This window comes from Schistocerca piceifrons, chromosome 4 (genome assembly GCF_021461385.2).
Source record: "Schistocerca piceifrons isolate TAMUIC-IGC-003096 chromosome 4, iqSchPice1.1, whole genome shotgun sequence".
Taxonomy (NCBI): domain Eukaryota; kingdom Metazoa; phylum Arthropoda; class Insecta; order Orthoptera; family Acrididae; genus Schistocerca; species Schistocerca piceifrons.
Window position 1 is genome coordinate 378,270,164 of NC_060141.1, and position 20,873 is coordinate 378,291,036.

General features: G+C 40.2%; 1 protein-coding gene across 2 annotated transcripts in view; it reads left to right on the forward strand.

Moving 5' to 3' along the window:
* Positions 1 to 19,808, forward strand: part of LOC124795070 (arginine--tRNA ligase, cytoplasmic) — a 129,729-nt gene extending 109,921 nt beyond the window's left edge. For both annotated transcript variants that reach the window (XM_047258879.1, XM_047258880.1), the window contains exons 12-13: positions 2,613 to 2,754; positions 19,662 to 19,808. In XM_047258879.1, the coding sequence (XP_047114835.1) occupies positions 2,613 to 2,754; positions 19,662 to 19,771 (252 nt within the window). In that variant the 3' untranslated portion in view covers positions 19,772 to 19,808. The remainder of the gene's footprint in view (positions 1 to 2,612; positions 2,755 to 19,661) is intronic.
* The last annotated feature ends 1,065 nt before the right edge of the window (positions 19,809 to 20,873 follow it).

The window sequence follows — 20,873 nt, forward strand, 5'->3', positions numbered from 1 at the left end:
TAAAAACTTTATTTGATACAAGACTTCGTATTAAAGTATGAGTGTGAACTCCAACTGTTTATCAGGGATGTTAGTTGAGTATTCACTTGTAAGGCACGTATGGTCTATGGCAGGAGCTTCAGAAAACACATAAATAGCTACTTGAAAATTCTGTCTTGGCGCGCCGCCCAAAAACCATTAGCGGGCTGCTATTTGCCCACATCTGGTCGGTGGTATCTTATCATTGAGCAGTTTGATAGGAATATTTTAACATCTATTATTTCCCTTTGTATAGAAAAGATGAAGTGTAGTGTACTGAAAATATGAACCCCAGGAGCTAATGAATTACTGCTGTATTTAGGTTTACGATAACCCATCTGTCAAGTTTATAAGGTTTTAATACATTGTAATATGTCACTGTCTGTCTAAAAATCAAAGTCTATTGGAGGCATTTGGTGTTGCTAATCATTTTGTTCAGATTGCAAGTGATTCTTCCAACAGTGCTTAATGTTATTAGATTGCAATTTTTTTAGTTCTTTCAGTAAAAAATCCATTCAAATGCACTTAACAACTAAACCATGTTGTGATAGACTGGTAGATTAATTTTGCCACTGAAAATTTTTGATATTTGCCGGCCAGAGTGGCCATGCGGTTCTAGGCGCTACAGTCTGGAGCCGAGCGACTGCTACGGTCGAAGGTTCGAATCCTGCTTCGGGCATGGATGTGTGTGATGTCCTTAGGTTAGTTAGGTTTAATTAGTTCTAAGTTCTAGGCGACTGATGACCTCAGAAGTTAAGTCGCATAGTGCTCAGAGCCATTTGAACCATTTTTTTTTAATATTTATTTTTTCAATGAGATATGCCAAGTAATCACACTATTACAAATAAACTTTCTCGAAGAGTACAGTGTTAACTGAAGCAGTCTGTGCACTGTAGGGAGAGAACCAATAGATCCGCCACAGTCAGACCACAAAACAAGTAGGTATATGACACAGTAATTAAAGTGAAATCATTTTTAATGTGATAAAGAACCAATATAATGATGCGAGCAAAAATAAAAGTTTGAAAGTAAACAAGATAATACTTGTATTTAGACACTTCATTGGCGAATACTGTGTAGATGTAGGACTCGTAATAAGTACATTGCCTTTTGTTAAATTAGATTGCAACAGAATAGTGAAAATGACAGTAAAATCAAAAATACTTACTTCAAGACAAGCTTTAGATTAAATTATGAATAGATATTTTAAAAAGAAGTGTAGACTGTTGATTTTTGTTAATGTTGATTTTTGTTAATGTTGATTTTTGTTCTTACCCTAGCTATAATCAGGATCATATAAACTGGAATTAAGCAGAAAGTGAAAGAAGAACTACATTGAAAATTCCTAAATTAACACTATATTTAGTTTGGTGCAATCTTCCTTGGGTTAATCTATTGACAACTTGACTTGCAAATGTAATACTATGGATAGTTGACAGGCACATATACAAGGTTAAAATCTTTGCCAAGCTTTTGGATACTGTGCTCCCCAGAGCGTGTTACGTGACTGCATCAGTCTGGATACTGCCACTCCTCACTTCATCATATGCATTTTTACAGATACTTTTGAAATGTCGACACAGTTGTCGCACCCTCCTTTACTCATTACTGTAAGCCTATAAACTAGGTTTAACTCCTTACGAATTTGATCAGCTTTACATTCTTTTGCACGCACAACTCGGAATTACAGCAGATATTTCCCAACTGGACGAACATCAATTTCCATAGCCATTGTAGTTTGCTGTCACTCAGCAAACACTTACTGAATCAAAATGACAACTTCTGTGGCTTTGCAAACAATCAAAAGATGGTGCTGCATTCGTGCCACTTTGAGCAGCCAACATTGAAATACAAACAGAGAACACGTACCTTGTAGCTCTCTCTTTCTTTCTTTCTTTCTTTACATGGGAACAGGCCTTCCTCTGTCTGTAGGTGTCACTGGATATAGGTGAGGAGGGGCACATAGTCAGCACACCGCTCTCCTGGCTGTTGTGTTTTTTTGTGATGAGAGCCGCTACTTCTCAATCAGATAGCACCTCAGTTAGCCTCACAAGGGCTGAGTGCACCCGGCCTGCTAGCAGTGCTTGGCAGACCTGGATGGTGACCCATCCAAGTGCTAGTCAAGCTGTAACAGTGCTTAATGTCAGTTATCTGAAGTGGAACTGGTGTTAGCACTGTGCCAAGTCCATTGACACTTTTTAAATACACGTCATATATTAAAGTAAATACTAACCTAGGCATTTGTCACTCCTCATTATCATCAGATGGAAATTTTGGCTTTGAGTTTGTATGATAGTATTAAAGTTATCCAAATTATTACTTGAGTTATTTTTCTACTCATCATAAGGTTTCGAAATATAGTCACATTTTGTAATTTCTTTGTAAGTACTTGTTTTATATCTTTTCATAAGGTATGTAATAGGCATGTTTACCTGTTATGCTTAATTATTGTGTAATTTTCACCTTAAAAAACCTGAAACCTAGTAAGCATAATTAATCTAAAAGTGTCTCCACTGTATGTACATTTTTATTGCTGTTGTTAATTATGAAATTACTTCAGAAATATGTTACGAATATTTATTTCTCTGTTACAGGTGCTGCTTCGTCTGCCTGAGACTTTAGAAAAAATAACAAAAGATCTCTGTCTCCATCATTTATGTGAATATCTCTACGAAATTAGCTGCACTTTTACTGATTTTTACGATGCTTGCTACTGTGTGGAAAAAGATTCTACAGGTAAGCATAAAATTCTTTTAATAGTAGTTTGTCTGTTCAGAATTTTGAGTAGGTTTCCATATATATATATATATATATATATATATATATATATATTTTTTTTTTTTTTTTTTTTTTTTTTTTTTTTTTTTTACCGTTATCTTTTGTGAGTATGATTTTTTTTTACAAACATTGCAAAACACAGAGTTAACTGAATTATTATTTTGCCTTTTTCTGTCCTTAGAGTGCTGTGAATTGTGAGAAATAGTGAACATTTGCAGTATAGTTAGTACAGAAAGAGCAAAATAATAATTGATGTCAACCCAAATAAATGTGTAGTAGAATTAAACTGGTATTATACGTATTACTGTCAGACTTATAATTGGTGTAAAAATCACCAGCAAACTTATTTCCTCCTAATGAATCACTTACTGCAAAAAAGCATGGCTAATCATGGTAAGTGGTGTGAAATTGTCACAAGCACTGCAGAAAATGCATTGTTAGATGTAAGTGTGAATGTGGTCATGCTGAGCTAAATTTCTTTATTTACTAGACATGAATTTTTATGGAATGAAATGAGCTGCTTTTGCATTGGGGAAGGAAGACTGAATGAGGCAACTCAAAACTTACTTTTGTGTATTACTTACTTTTGTGTATTACGAATGGATGACATCTGTGGAATTTTTGAAACCTGTGCGATATACAGAAACACATTGTAGACACAGAATGCTACTCCACCAGTTACGGACAGGCAGGAAAAATTGGAAAGCCAGTGGAAGTTGGAGGAACTTGGAGACTGAAGTTTCAGTCATTAAAAACATTATTTGTTGAAGGAGGTGAACAAAATGGTTTCAAAAAGTTAATGTGTGTTTAGTCCCTGAAGACCACACAGTGTTGAGGGATCCCCAAGTCGTCATCTGCCATGTGGCATCATTTGGAGACTGTATACAGGAACATGAGGCCTCACCTCTCTTTCAGACCTTCAAGCCATTGTTTGTCATTGTGATAGTTCCTCAGGTGACCTCATAAGGCTAAGTGCATCCTATTCCAGTTCTCTTACCAAGAGAAAAATCGCAGCAGTACTGGGAATTGAACCCATGTCCTCATAGCAGTCAGACGTTGTGATTGTCGAGCTAACAAGAAGTGAATTATTAGAGCACTCTGAGAATTGTAATGACTGTAGTAAAGGCACAGTTCATGCTGTGTGTGTGATGATGATGATGATGATGATGATGACATGAATGAGTGGATTAGGAATGGGGGGGACAGAACAGAGAAAGGCGAGACTGGGGAAGAAGGGTTGGATTCAGGTTTCTTGATGTTTCAGTTTTGGGGCAGGTTGGAGATGGGTTTTGGACAGGAGCTAGCAGAGATTGAGGGAAAGAGTATTATGGTGTAGTGATGTGTTTCAGTCGCAACTCCGATATATGACAACATAGTCTTTAGATGCGGCTTTCCTGAATAAATGCTTTACTTCACAAGAGCTCTTGCCACATCAGATTTGTAAGTATTGAGCTGTGATTAACTTCCTCTGTTGTTATTATTAGGAGATTTCATTGGCTGTTAGGTACTTTAGTTGGCTGATTTATGTCATGTAGACATTATGAAGTCACGGAATTTCCGTATGCTACAGGCATCCTCTCACGGGGCATGAAAATTTTTGTGTATAAGGAGCTGATGATGCCACATTGTGTAATTCAACATTCAACTACATTCAGAGTGTGAAAGGAAGAATATACCATGTCAGGTTTTTGCCTCGTGGAGAGTAACATGGCGAGTGCCATGCAGCATACATCACAAGCAAAGCTTGTATCGAGTCACATGGAGTTGAACGCCGTATTTGGTGGTTTTTATATTATAATGCACTTGCTTGCTTGTTCCGTTCCATCAAACATATCGTATGTTAAACAATGGAAACTCCAGGTAGGAATATCAACAATGTAGGAAAATATAGATTACTACTTACCATAAAGAAGACACATTAAGTTGCAGACAGACACAATTAAAAGACACTTACGTAAAGCTTTCAGCTACAGCCCTCATCAGCAAAAGAGAAAAATATACCATCATACACACAAGTGAGCACTGCTCATGCACACATGACCGCCACCTCCAGTATCTCGGGCCGGAATGCCAATTTGTTCATGAGGCTGTTTGCAGGGTGTACACGACCCGGGAGATCTGGGAAAAACCCGGGAATTTTTCATTGTTTTAGTTTTCAGTTAAAAATTTTGTAATTTTGACTGGTAAGAACTGATACTCTAACAAAGACTTTTACTTTAGCCCACTATTGCAGAATAATATTGCAGCAGTAAAACATAAACAAGGGAAAGAAAACCAAAATAAACTTAAGTTGCAAAGGAAATGTGCCTTTTCCGACAACAAACGACATTGCACACACAAGTGCCTGCCAACATCAAAATGTGTCAAAGGCTTTAGGGCAAAGACTATGCAATACTTCATAACAACAAACTGCTTCCGATGACAGTGAGGTCACAACGGTTTGCATTAGGTTCATTTGAGCAGTTGCCAGTGGGCTCATGCGCATGCGCAGTTGATTCGCATATGAGCAGAACCTGCTTCCGCTTATGGCTGTTTGAAGTACGGCTGTTAGCTGTATTAGCAGTAGCAACAAGCAATCGGACACAGCCGGAAAAATTCTTCTGGCAAGTCCAAGCTGCCAAATTCGGGCATGCACAGAGCAGTCTAAGTAGCAGTGGAGAGGACGCTAGTCTCCACGTGACCTGTGTTTAGGTTTAGTGATTCTGCTGTTTCTTCTTCGTTTACAACTCTCACGTCAAATGAAAACAAAACGAATTTATGTGGCCGAGAGCTAGCAAGTGAATTAAAATAGTCATATAATTACAAAAGACTGAAATGTTATTAGTTTTAGTTTCCTGGTTTTATTTTAATTCCAGGTTTTGGCAGTCAAGCATTAATTGCCTTTCAGAATACTGAAGTTATTTATGTCGATTTGCTAAAGAAATTTGGCCTTTATTAATCTTTTCTGCAGATGCAGTCAATTTATTTGAAACGAAGCATTTTATTCCACAGTACTGGCTAGTGTCAACTGTTAACTGAATTACAAGTGCCCGTTTTTATCTCCTGGCACATATGGCATTATGCCATAATAAAGAACCAAGCATTAGATACTGGTACTCCCAAGATAATTTGCAGCCCAAAAACCACACTGAAAAGCTTAACATCAGGTTGGGGCCTATTTCTTTGTGAATCTGGACATACAAATGCGCACTTTCTGCCAAATTATGCATTTTAGTCTGGTTTATGAAATTCCGATGCTCTTGGGGTACCCTCTGATGCTCTGTTTCATTTAAGACGTAATGTAAGCTCTGTTAACACTTTACAGGTACGAACATGTGGGCTTCCTATGTCATTGTAGCTGCGCGCGCGCAGTAATGCCATTTTCTGGTGCTCTCTGACAACTGCTGAAATGAATCTAACAGGTCATGGGAAATACTGTGAATGGTGGTTGAAAAGCGTTACTTTCATTTTACGCAAGATGAGTTATGTTATGTGTGTGAATGTGCTTTGAATTTCTTAAATCACAGAGCATTTGATTCTCATTTAAAGCTTAACACCGTGATGACCAACCACTTAGCAGAATTTCATGCCTAGACACTTCTGTATTATTTTAAAATTTACTGGCACATTTGTGTGATGTATTAAAGTGTAACATGTGTAAAAAAGACCAATATTATATGTGAAAGCTTTTCTTGTAGCTACACAATGCGTATTAATTTAAACCATTAACTTTTCATATTTATATGTTCACACTGCTGAACAGTGATGTTGGTTGCTGTTGGCTGACTACATAACGTGTCGCATGCTCTGAAGATCTATCATTGGCTGGCGAGATCATGTTACGTCAGCTATGATTAGCTTACTAAAGTCAGATGTCATCTGAAAGGGTATATCACATTTTAACAGAAGAATTAGAAATGAAAAATTTATCTGCAAGACGGGTGCTGCTTACTAAAGTGCATAGCAGTCCTGATTTCAATGCTTCAGGAACTAACATGCTGTGTTCGGTGGAATTCAAATATATACTTTCGTAAAACAAAAATATGCAGCGTACACGCTGCTGCTCGTGAAACATATTTCCAAAATGAGTCTTTTTTTTTGGGGGGGGGGGGGGGGGTCATACTCTGAAGTGCCAGGGAGTTCTATGTCAGTGTATAAAACCTTAACCATTCAAAGGGTTGCTAAGTTTTGTGGTTCCAAGAGAAAGTATTCTGTCACCTAACCTGGAAAAAGTGTATTTTTAACTGGTACATCTGAGAAAATCCAGAAATTCTTTTTTCCCTTGTCCACGTATACACTCTGTGTTTGGTTACAATAGATGTTTCGAAATCACAATATTTTATTTGGTGGTATCATCCAACCCATATGAAAGCAATTTTAAATAAGCTGATATATAAAGCTAAAACAGGGAGTCTGAGATCAGAGATCTGGAAAATGTATTCTGGAAGAACTACCATAGGTAACAAAAAGCACAAAGATAATCATCAGAAAGTGTTCAGCCCACAGCATTCCCCCCTTTCTTCAGAGCTGCGGGGGTGGTCTGAAAAGTTCTCAGAATGGAATAGAAAAAAAGTCCTTACATCATTGAAACTTTTTTTTATTTTTCAATGTAGTCTCCTTGTAGATTAATGCATTTGGTCCAACGATATTCCAGTGCTTTGATCCCATCTCGGAAATGAGTTTCTTCTAGGCCTGCAAAAGAATTATCAACTCCAGCTATCAGTTCTTCATCCACCAAGAAAAATTTTCAGTTTTGGAAAGAGATGGAATTCTGACAGAGCCATATCAGGTGAATAAGACGGGTGTGGCAACAATTGATACCTTAGTTCGTTTAATTTTGTCATGGCAACAGCACATGCATGCGAGTGCGCATTATCTTGATGGAAGATTACTTTCTTCCTTGCTAAACCTGACATTTTTTCTTGTATCTTTTGTTGCTGTTTGCCTAGGAGGTTAGCATAGTATTCTCCAGTAATTTTTTTCCCAGTGGGGAGTTAATCTACAAACAGAATCCCCTTTGCATCCCAGAACACTGATGCCATGACCTTTTCCACCAAAATTGTCTTTGCTGTCTTTGGTGGTGGAGAATCAGCATGTTTCCACTGCTTTGACTGTTGTTTTGTCTCTGGGGTATAGTAGCTCACCCAAGTTTCATATGTCGTCACAAACTGGAGCAAAAAATCTTGTTTGTTTCTCCTAAAACAGGCCAACCATTGTTCCGATATGTCCGTTCTCATGTGTTTTTGATCCAGTGTCAAGAACCGCAGCACCCGTCTTGCAGATAAATTTTCATTTCTAATTCTTCTGTTAAAATGTGATATACCCTTTCAGATGACATCTGGCAGGTGTGTGCAATTTCACGCACTTTCAATCGGCGATCCTCCATTACCATTTTGTGCACTTTTGCAATGATTTCTGGAATAATGACACATCTTGGCCGACCACTTCCTGGCTCATCATCTAAGCTCTCCTGACCAATTTGAAATTCATTTGTCTGCTTGGCAACAGTTGAATATGAAGGAGCAGATTACCAGTGTATTCTGGAAATCGGCATTAATGTCCTTTGCTTTCATACCTTTCGTTACGAAGTATGGAATTCATAAAAAAATCTCATGAACGTAGTACCTTTTTTATCCTGTGTGGTGTGGCTAGAAATTGTTTATCGTCACTTGCTCCAGTGGGCACACCGAACCACAGGAAACCAAACACATGTTCCTATAGGTCCGCAGTAAACTGAGTTCGCAATGTGAACAAAGCACTGTCAAGTCATCGGGATGTAGCGAAGTCAGCATAGGTTTACAACAGTTACAAATCGGTAACCACTCGAGGCCGGAAACAAACCAACAAGAAGTCCTGAGCATTGGTATCGACTTTTTGAAACCGTCTGTACAGTGATGTGGCTTAAGACTCAAGGTGTCATACCCTGCAGCCACTCACTCTGGTGCGCCATTGTGAGTTTTTGATGAAGAAATATTTTGGAATTTTATGTGACGCTCATTACCTACCTTTAAGAAAGTACTGATGTGTAGGTTGGTTCTGTGGCATAATAGAGAAGATATGGGCCTCATATGCAGAAGGGTGTGGGTTTGAGTCTCATTTGGTGCTTAACTTTTATTTTATTTTTTAATCTTTATCGAAATGATTTTGATCATTATTTTTATTAAGATATTCAATGTAATTTTTGGTTGTATTCCTTTGTCACATCACCTTACTCGCAGTATGAACTTTTTTATTTGTTCCCTTTTTTTTTTTTTTCCTTGCATCATTCTTTTTCCTCTCAGAATTTTTGTGAATGTGAATTTAATGACAAGATTGAGATGGTTGAAGACATCCGCCAAGAGTGAGCCTCTTTGACAGGATGCAGGAGAGCCCCAAAAGGGATGATGGGCATTGAAGTCGCTGCAATGGTGTCAGAAATATATTTTTCGGTACAAGATGTTCTTTTTTTTTATTTGGTGGTAATTGTCTTACAAACATTGAAAACAAAAATTCTTATTGCACTACGGACAAAATAATGCAGATGAAGATCTAAACGAAAGTAACATGAAATTCAAGCAAAATGAGTAATAGAAATAATGACTTCACTAACACGGACGAAAAAGTAGGAGGATAAAAGGAAATAAATTAAATCAAAATTAATACATAAAATTAATTGAAATAGTGTGAACGAAGTTTTCAAGAGGAAAAAGAATGATACTGAAGGGAAAAAAAAGCAATTGAAAAAAGGTGATACGACAATTAAAATGATGTGACAAAAGAGTAGTAAAAAATTACATTTAAACCAATTATTGAATAAAAATAATGATCAAAGTCAACAAGTGCCCACCAGGCTGAGTGGCTGCAGGGTGTGCTACCTGTTATCTTAGCCTACACTACTGCATAGACATTTTCCAAAAGTTGATCCGATCTCTGGACCTCTCCTTGTAAGTCAGCAAGGAATGATCATGCCGCAAGCCTGGGCCACAGGCTCAGTGGCAAACAGTCGCCTCCTGGTGGTGCCATATGGCATGCAGCTGCTGTTTGCAGCCTTAGCAACTTTGATATGTTCACGTCTGCACTAGGCAGAAAATCCACTTTTGGGTACAAAACTTCTGAAGAGAGGGCGAAACCGGAATCCCTGCCAATGGCTCGAGCTGCACGTCCTCCACAGCCAGAGTGAGTGGGAGATGGCACCATCTGGATGGATTGTGGCCCAGTAATGTTCTGTGGGGAGTAATGTCCTCTGGGGCATAACTTATGTGATGCGGGTGGTGCCAATGGTTCAGCCTCCATTGGCACCTCACCCCGAAAACTTGCACAATCCCACGATCATTCGGAGTGGACGGCTCCGGCAGTAGGGACAGCAGCTGTGCAAAGTGTGCTGGGAAGGAGGAGAACCTCCATTGGCTCCGTTGCTTGTTAGCCTCTACTTCCCTATGATGCCTTGCAGTGGGTGGAGGGTAGAGGTTGAAAGAGCAGGCCCTGAGATTAGTACAGTTCTGTGACTACAGCTTTGTGACGAGTCTAGTGGTGCTGCCCCATCTATGCCAGAGGAGGATTCCGGGCTGGCAAGTCATGCTGTGGGTGGAGGTGATTGCTGTGACAGACCAACTGCTGCTTGCTGACAGCCACCTCGAACATCTGTTGCCACCTATTGTCAACTGTGACACCTAGGGTCAACTTGAGGTTTCAGCTGAATGTGCGAGCCCACACGTAAGAGCCAGTGGGGTGCAGGGGGGCAGAGTCTGTGCCACCAGATGAGGTAAAACACGGTATGTGTTCGGCACCTGTGCAAAATCTCAGCTAGGCTACATCCATTGACAGGGTTGGCCCGGTATGTGGCCAGAAAGCTGGCGCGTGTATCTCTTAAGTTTGCTAGTGTCAAGATTTTTTTCATCTGTGACTTTAATGTCCTGACCAACTACTCAGTTTCCAAATCGGATGCCGGATGAACAGGGTGGTGGTCAGGTGCTCAACACCATTACATATATAAAATCCAGTAAAACTGTAAAATGTGGGATGTTGTTGTAAACAAATGTAACTGAGGCCCCTTCTTTAGCAAAGATAGTAGATGAGGCTTGGGCTGTGGCCCCAGAGGATGTTTCAGACATCTGCACTACATACAAAAAATTTGAAAGGGCTTCAGTGCCAACAATCACACCAGTCCCTGGAAAAGGCAAAATCCAAGTCTGCTCTTTGCCATGGGTGGTAAGGGTGTTAAAATGCTGTGCTGGGGCTGACTGGTTTTGCGCATGGTCGTAGCAGTTGCGAACGGTATGTTCTGCACCATTGCTTTTGTTTAGCACATTCCCCAGTACGCAGTGCGTATGATTTGCAATATGTGGGGGCAGAGCACAGGAGGGACAAGCACCAACTTGAGCCTAGCTGCAAAGACGTGCATTTGGTGACCATAGTATTCGTTCAGCAAACTGCAAACTTCATACTACTAGGGTCCGAGACTGGGCATAATTCTTGTAACATTTTGTAGTATTTACTGGTATATGACAGTAACAGTGCAAAACAGTGTTCAGGGGTCATCAGTTTGACTTACCTTGCAGTTCAGTTCAAAATGCTGTAAGACTTTCCAGCTCTTTGTTGCCTTGTTGAAGGAAGTGAATAGTAGAGGGGGGGAGGCATGGAAACAGCAGCTGCCATCTGTTGTTGATTCTGGAGAAACTGGAAGAGCATATGTGCTGTTCCCACTGCTGTAGCTGCAACTGCTGCTGCCACAACTTAAACACAGGACCCATGATTCACTAATTGAAAATGCATGATGAAAAAGTTCCTCGCCGCCAGTTACCTATCCTGCATAGCGTGGTAGAAACTGTTTATCGTCATTTGCTTCGGTGAGCACACTGAACCATAGGGAAATGAACACATGCTCCTTTAAGTCCGCAGCAGAGTGAGTGCGTGAAGTGAACAAAGCACTAACAAGTCGGGGGGGGGGGGGGGGGGAGGCAAAGTCTGTGTAGCAATACAGTGTTCCAAATTGGTAACTACTTTAGACTGGAGACAAACTAAGTGAATCTGACTGTGCAGTGGCGCAATATAAACAGTTATAAAGTACAGCAAGGAATGAGCAACGTCACGAGCCCGGGTTACAGTCTCAGTGGCAAACAGTCACCACTTGGTGCCACCAAGTGCCATGCATATCTCTGCAGTAGCTCCCCTTACAACAGCGGCACGCACCTGCTACTCGCAGTCGTAGCCCTTCTGACATGTCCATGTTAGGTGGGGAATCTGAATCACAGTCAGATACAGAAGTACCTGCTAGTCAGTAAATAAGAATGATTTCAGAATGCTGCACAGAACATTGATGCCATATTAAATATCATGATTTCCACAAATCTACTGCTGCAGAAAACAGCATCACAGTCAAACATACCATTATGTTTTCTGGAAAGAAAATATTATCCCATGCATCTACCTACTTGGATTATGTCATTAAGAAACCACTTTGATCAGAATGTGTAACAACTACTTTAACGGAGACAGTGGCTACATACTCTTCTCATAGACATTGACATAGCCTCTGGTTTCATGTGGAAGTTCTGTGACTTCGTGACTGGCATAATTACACCAACTAATGTACTTAATGGCCTACTGAAATTTCCTGATGATGACGGCAGAGGAAGTTGTCAAAAGCTAGAAGTTGATAAATGTGACTTGACAAAAACTGTGTGAAGCATTTATTCATCTCCCATGTGTGTGATAGGGAGAAGCTGGTGTTTGAAGAGACGGTGGGTATTCAGGTGGCACAGGTTGTGAAGCAGCCATTGAGAACTAACATTTTGTTTTCCATACCATATCCCACCATTAGGTGGTCAACTCTACTCTTGCCCACAGTTTGGCAGTGGCCATTCACACACATAGACATCCGGTTGATGGTCAAGACCACAAAAAATGTGCAAAAACTGCAGCATAGCTTACAAATGACATGATTGGTGTCTCAGATAAGATAGAATAGGCCTGTGATGGGATGGGAGTAGAATCTCCTGGCTGGGTTTATCAGACAGGTCCTGCACCTCGTTCTTCCACAGGGTTTGTGCTATGACCCATGTGTAAAGGTGTTGAGAGTGGGCATGGCTTAATTATGGGTAGCATATCGGGTAGCTTGTGTGGGTTGTGGAATTGGTATCACTGGAGGAGGAACGGTAAAGCTTGTGAGTTGTGTATTAATTTCTCTGCACGATGATGAGTAGTTGAAGCCCCGGCAAAGGATATGGTTCATTTATTTCAGTCTAGGAGTAAATTGAGTGATGAAGAGGACATTACTTTGCAGCTGATTCTTTGGTGTTGTCAAAAGATTAGAGAGTATGAGGATATGATGCAGCGAATTTTTATGCAGACTAGGTATGGAGGATAGTCGTGTCCGTGATGACCTTTGTAAGGCTTTCAGCATACTGGGCAAGGGGTTTCGTGTCATTGCAGTTGGACGATCCTTGGGTGGTCAGGCTATATGAGAGTAATTTTTTGGCGTGGAAGGGATGACAGCTGTCGCAATGCAAGTAAATGGGTATGGTATGGACAGCAGTATGGAGGGAGACATCAGAGAGGTTGAGTTCAACATCCAGGAAAGTAGCAGATTGGACTGAGCAGGAGAAGGTGAAATGGATCAGAAAGAAATTATTGAGGCTGTGGATGAATGAGAGCCCAGCATCCAATCTATGCAAAATCTTATGTCTTCCATACACCACACCAAATTGTAACCCCTTGCCATATGGGTCATACCCTTGACCCCTGTGGTAGACCTGGAGACAGGACTTGTCTAATGCACCCACCCAACACAAACTAGTCTATCACATAATGGAATTATCCTATCTTATAACAAACAGGGGCACCTATGGAAGCAGTCATGTTTTATACCAGCTCTGCTACAGTTTTTGCACAGCATTTTATGTGGGTGTGACCACCAACGAGCTGTCTACCCAAATAAATCGTCTCTGCCAAACTTTGACTAATAGCAGGGTCAGCCATCTAGTGCCAGAACACACTGCTTTACAATCCGTGCTACCTGGATTCCATTCCCCAACACCAGCTTCTCTGAATTACATAGATGGGAGTTGTCCTTGCATCAAATCCTTTGGTCCTGTAATCTTCCTAGCTTCAATCTTTGCTAGCCCCCTGCTCCACACCCGTCCTTTGACCCTAACTTCACTCATCTTGCACCTCACACACTCTTTTCCCCAAAGTCTTGGTCCTTTTCCTGTCTCTCCTCTGTGTAATCATCATCTTGTATCACACGAGAATTACTTATACCGGTGCCCTTGCCACATTCTGTCCCATGCAGTTGCTGCCTTTCTGTACTCCTGCATTCCACTCCTGTGCATGTGCTACTTTTCCCTCCCAGCTGACAGCTATTCTTCTCTGACCCTCCCTCTCTCCTCCTCCCTCTCTCCTCCTCCTTTCTCTCCTCGCCCACTTCATCCAACACAACCCTTTCTCAGGCTATAGTAAAAATTTAAAAAATAAGTTGGCGGAGGAGCAAGGAACTAATAAGAAAAGGAATAATGTGAAATGACAAACCAGGGAATGAAGAGAAGTATGTGAGAGATAGGGAGGATTGGGGTGTGTAGGAGAAATTATTATAAACAGGGGATGATGATAATTGTGCAAGAAAAAGTTAAACTGCCAAAACAGTGAAATAAATTTAAAACTCTCAGGTTCTGTTTTGAAATATAATACATGCAGTGGACATTGCCAGTATAGCACGTCTGTTAGAGTTACTGAGATAGTGGTAAATGGCATGTTCACTCTGTTTCAAAATGGTAGGGGTTAAAATACACGGGGTGGGCAAAAATATGGAAACACTAAACACATTAGCAGCATAACATGGTGTTGGATTATATTAGGCATTCAGAACGGCTTCCAATTGTCATGGAATGGATAAATACAAGTCCTGAATGGTTTTCAAGGGAACCTTAAACCATTCCTCCTGTAAAACAGTGGCCATTTAAGGTAGCGATAGCAGTCACACACCCATCTCTCCAAAGTAGACCATGAGGGCTCAGTAATATTGAGGTCTGGTAACTGTGGTGGCCAGGGAAGATGTGACAGATCATCCTTGTGCTCTTAGAACCAGTCCTGGACAACGCGAGCTGTGTTAAGAGAGTCCCTGTCATTGTGGAACACAGCATCGCTACTGGGGAACAAACATTGCACCATGGGATGGACCTGATAGACAAAATGGTCACATAATCCTTGGCAGTAATGCGACCTTGCAAAGTAACCATGGGGCCCATGGAATACCACGATTGGCGGCCCGAATCACCACCAAACACCTGTTATATTTCAGTCTTTGGGCGTAAACTCACACAGGGGGACCATACAAATTTCCACTGACTGAATTTATTTGTATTGACAGTGTGTGCCGCACACAACCACGACTTCAAGTGGGAAGTTGCAGCCTTCAACCAGTTTCATGAAAATTGAATTAGAAACTTTTAGGCATGCTTGCTTACAGTACTGCTTAGGGGCGCAGTGAGTCGCAGTGAAGAGAGTAAGCACTTAGTTTCATAAGCGTGCAGTCTCTGGGTCCTCACCATCGGTACTTTTTTTATTTCTGTGTAATTATAACAACAGTTGTGTTAAGACTGTGCAAATTATAAAAATTTAATAATACCCATATTATTATTATTATTGCAGCTACATTTGTGACAAGTATAATGAGTAACCTATGAAGTACTGCACAAATCAGGATGATACTAATTGTAGGATAATGGATAACAGTAATTATTGTGACATACAGCATGTCTAATGAATGCCGAATTTTTCCATGGGCATGGGTTTTTCAATGTTTATATTGCAAAACAAACTTGGTTAAACTCATGAACATTTCTCAGCTGTCCCACAGTTTTGCACCATATCACACATATTGTAGCATGTCATCGAATACTGATGCAGATTTCTTCAAAAGTTAGAAGTGACAGCGAGATTTGATCCAGAGCTTGCACATAAGAAATTAAGTGTTTATATGCTCGGCTGTGGACACCATGGTTACTAAGTGATCCTACGAAGTCTGTAAGCAGGCCTAAAATTTTCTATCTCAATAGCATAGAAAATGGTTGGAAGTTGTGTCCTCATGTTTACATAGTTGAAATTCTATTTATGCTCTGACACACCCTGTCACTATGAATCAAATCAGTGAGGGGAAACTCATATGGTCCCCTTTTCAGCTAGTTGTTGGCTACTATGTGAAGTAAGACTCATCTGACCAAATGACTTTCTTCCATTGATGGGCATTTGCATCACTGATGAGCATTTTGAAATTCCAGCTCGCCCTGCCTTCTCCTGCGTATGGAGCTCCCTTTGTGTTGTTTTGGTGCTGACAGGGTTCACAAGTGCGACAATCCAGTTCTACAGTGATTTTGCAGCTGTTGTCCTTTTATTTTTCATCACATTGTCTTCAATGACCATCTGCCACGATCACTCATCACATGTGTGCCAGTGTTGTGACTTAGTGGATGTTTTCCTTTTTCCTGTTATGTGGTGTACACACGATACAGTGTCTCTCGAAATACCAAACACTTCACCTACTGTGGCTACGGAAGCACCCACCAGGCAAGCACCAACAATTTCCCCACATTTGGAGTCACTGAGCTCCAACATAGTGCCGTCACAACTACACAGAACACTGTTCTGACTACAACTGACATTGCAATTTAATGAGGACCTTGCACAGGTACCATTTGTGGTCAGATACAACAGCACAGCCTGTGGGCTTGGCTAGCATTTGCATTTGTCTTCAACTACGCATTTCTCATGGTGTTTCCATATTTTTGTCCCACTCCTGTATATGTGAGCAGATCATAAGCTTGGAAGCTGCCAGCAGCTGTAAATTACACAGTGAGAGAAAAAAGGAATTCCCAGCTCCGAAAGAGTAATTATTGCCGTCAAACATTTCTATCTTGTGAGTGGGACTGACAGAGATAACACATTACAGTAGAAGTGATACTGGTTAAAAGAAAAATTCACCAGCTTGTGAAAACTGTTACAAGGTGTTGCTTGGCAAATCAGTGCCAGATTGCTGACATGAGTTCTTGGAAGCTAGTGAGCATTATTGTAAATGATGGTACAAACATGCTATCCTTTATGAAATTCATAAAGAAGAAATGTTACAGATTGTGGTTTTCGTTTATTGTGTTATGTACTGCTTTGGCTGTCTTGTTTTTCATTTTGCCAATAGCGGCTGTCTTACAGTTGTTTTTAACTATTGTCAGTAAGCATGTGTAAGTTGGACTTTGCATTTATTCATGTATTTCCCAAAGTGAGTTTTGCATGTACTTAAATTTCCATTGCTTGAGTTCATAGAACACACAAATTTTGTACAGTAGATCTCAAAGTTAAGCCACACATTCAAAAAGATTCAGCAAACAATCAGCAAATAAATTTAATAATAGTGTATGCTTCAATAAGTTTCACAGAAAACTGACCACTATATGTACTGCATTTTATCACATAATACCGCCCTTTTTTCCTTGAAAAAATTTCTTGAAAACACTAGGGAGAGAATTAAGTGAGTAGTAGAGTGATGCTTGTAGGAATTCAGAAAGGAAGGGATACACTGTATTAGGTAGGTAAAAGTTTTATTTACAGTAATTGTGAAAAAAGTGGTACCTACCAGTATTTATTTTAATTAACACAAAAGAACTGGATTCGTACCGTGGTTTCATTATGTCTACAGTGAAAAGCAGCAATGAGTTGTTTAATTGTTTCTTTTCTCTCACTATTCTGTGGCCTCGCTTTCATCGCTATCATCACTATTTTTAGGCTCAGATAACATATTATCTTCTTCATTTTCACTGTTCCACTGTCAATGACACAAGAAATCCTAGTTTTTTAAAAACTCTTCTTAACAATATCGACACTTATTTTCCCCCTCGCACTGATTAACCACTTGCACATCATCGGTATTGCTGGCTTCCTTATATTGCCTCCTGGAGTCATGTGATGAGTTCTCTCTGCCGTCCATCCTGAATACAGGTGTCTCAAAGATGTTCTTTGAAAGGCTTGTTGACACTGACATCTCAAGATTGAAGAATGGGCGTTAAATCTCCAGGGATGATGACAGGATGGGGCTTCATCTGTTTCATTTTCTCCTTTGCAGCTTCCAGAAGGTGATCCTGGAAGCTGTCTTGGACAAGAAGGGGCTTCCTTTGTAATAATAGCCCTGGTCATCTTTCCTAGACTTTCTCCAATCAATCCACCATCAAATCTGCTATCATTCAGCTCTTTTCCTGAACTAGTAAGTGAATGCCATGTGTGGTAGTCTCCTTTGGTAATGTCTTCGTTTTAAAAATGGTGTGCTGTGGAAGTTTATTGCTCTCTCCTGCAATGCACAGGATCACTGTGCATTTTAATAATCTCTGCTCCAGTTGTCTTCACGAGGACACTTTTTGAGCCAGTTGGAGCAACAGTGGTGTTATGCAACGCGTTAAACACTGGTGTCTGGTCAGTGTTACCAACCTGGAAGAGGAAATAGTCATATTGCTGTTGCAGTTGTACTATGTAACAGTGGTACCTTATCTGTGTAGTGTTGAGGTAAATGCTGGCATGAAGATGTTTTCCTTTGTAGATTGAGATTTTGCTGTCTCATAAAACGAATCATCCAACCAACGCTTGCTTTAAAATTCTTTCTGTCAGTGTTCAGCATAGCAGCTATCTCACAAGCATTGTTCTGAATCTGAAGTATCTACACTAGCATAATAGAAATGCAGTAAACACAACTGTGGATCATCACACGACCCGGCTCTTCATGGGTAGAGATGTTTGTCGACTATACCACGTCCATCTGCAAGAGATCGGCCACCTAGAAGAGGCATCTGGCCATGGCTGCCGGGATGGCAGCTCTGTATACTTCTAAGCAGTTCATTGAACTACCCTTTGCCGGCAGTGTGCCACCCTGTAAAGCCCGTTTGGCGAATGTATTTGCCATAACTATTTGCGATCATGTGCCTGGCATATCAGAGTAGTTCCTGGGCTAACTGCGACCTCTGGTGTAGCTGTTCTGCAGGCTCCGTGAATGGGTAGCGGTCCCTGGCAGCTGTTGGTGGAGGCCTAGTGTGTTGTGACCGCCATTAAATAATTGTGTTGACAACACAGATGACCCAGGTTTTCCTGGTGAATATACACCCTGTGATGCAGGCCTCCCATGGTGGCTGGATGTGAAGTGGGGTGCCAATGCAGTAGGTGCTATGATGTATGAAGTGGGCAGCCACAGCAGGATTGTTTCGTAAGAGACAGCACAACCATCATTCCTAAATTCATTGACATAAGCAATTACACCATTATCAATTTTGGGATATTTCACTGTTTTCAGACCCACGGAAAGATTTGGAGCTTCCCTTTGTAGCCATGAGTTCATGTTTTTGTCTCTGCCAGTACCATATTGAATTAGGATCTGTGGAGAAATATCTTCCAGCATCTTTCACTCCATTTCGATTGGTGTAAAATAACGCATTTAACTTAAATTTTGCCGTGTATTTTGTGTATTTTGACGTTATAACAACTTGTAACAAACTGACAGAAATAAGTCTGAACTTCACTTTTCAAATTTACGGTATGTTGTTACAATGGAAATATTTGTATCCCACTGCTGTGTACATTGGTGTCCATCGTCAAGTCATTTGAAGGTTACGCCAATAAGGATGAACCAATAGAGGGAGTTGTGCTTGATATTAATAAAATAACTTTTTCATTATGAAAAGTCGTATGGGGGAGGGGAGTATGAGAGGGGGGAGCTTAAGCAATAAAATGTAGTGTTATAATAGGTAGTTAAATAAATTGTGGGGTTTGCCTTTGATGTTATCCTTTTTTTCAATGTGATATGTGTATACTATACAATTTTAAAATAAATTAGAAGTAGAAAGCAAAGTTTATTGCATACTAACATAAAGTGTTTGTTCCAGGTGAGATCAAAGCAATAAATATGGGAAGATTGCTGCTGTGTGAAGCTGTTGCTCTCGTTATGGAGAAGTGTTTTTATCTGCTTGGAATCAAAACTGTTTCACGAATGTAGTGCTTAAAACAAGAAAAATAAATAATTTATTTGTGTTGTTTTGTCTTGTGGCTACCATCTCCAGTGTTAGTAACCATAAATGAATTGTGCACCAGACATTGAGTAAAAAAAGTGGCATAACTGTGCTTGTAACCAGAAACGCATCTGAAAAATTAAGTTAGTTTCTGTAACTAGTACAGTTAACGGCTGTGGAGATATTGCCATATAACTGGCCATTCCAAATGGTTTGTATCTGTCCATTATTATGAGTGCATATGGTCTGTTTATGCCTTTGGATGTTCCCTCTGGCCCTGGGGTTAGGTAGTTGATAGTCTGCTATGATTAGAGGTACAGAATTGTTCATAACTGAAATTTCATTCTGCTCTCCAACCCTTAAAAACAATACTTTGTGAGGCTGCATGGGAAATTTGATAGTTCCTCTACCACCATTAACCCCAAGAACTTCAGGTTAATAGATTAAGAAACTGTGTAATTGCGTTCTGCTGCTGGGTTTCTCTCAGGTGAATCTGTAAGAACGTTGCTACTGTGGCAAAACTGTCATTGCTCATCACTTCGACAATGTTATGTACCATAACTGAAAAACTATTTACTTTTCCCTGCAAGACCAGGTCTAATTTTAAACAGGCTTTGTCATCCTTACTAAATGCTGGATTTTGACTCATGTGAAGCTAAAATAACATATTCACATTTGTGTGCTTTTCTATTGCTTTATAATAAATCAAATTGTTGTAAGAACTGAGAAATAGGGCCCAATGTTGTGCCCTTTCGACACCTTTCTCAGATGCATTCATCTTTCGGGTGAACAGTTAGACAAACAGCTTGTGGTCGATGAACAGGTGTAATTTGTGCCATATAAATTGATATGATGTATTATACTGAGTGGCATTGTCCAGAAGGCGTGATTTTTTGGCAAGCCGACTTCTTGCTGTCTTCATGCATGCCTAATGACCAACAATTTTTCTGCTGGACATCGTAGAACAGGTTGTTCTTGCGTACCAGCTGACAAAGAGAACTGCATGGTCCTGTTACTACATCAAATATATAAGCAAAAAATATACAACCTATTAGGTGATGGTGACTTCAGGAAAAATGAAAATTATCA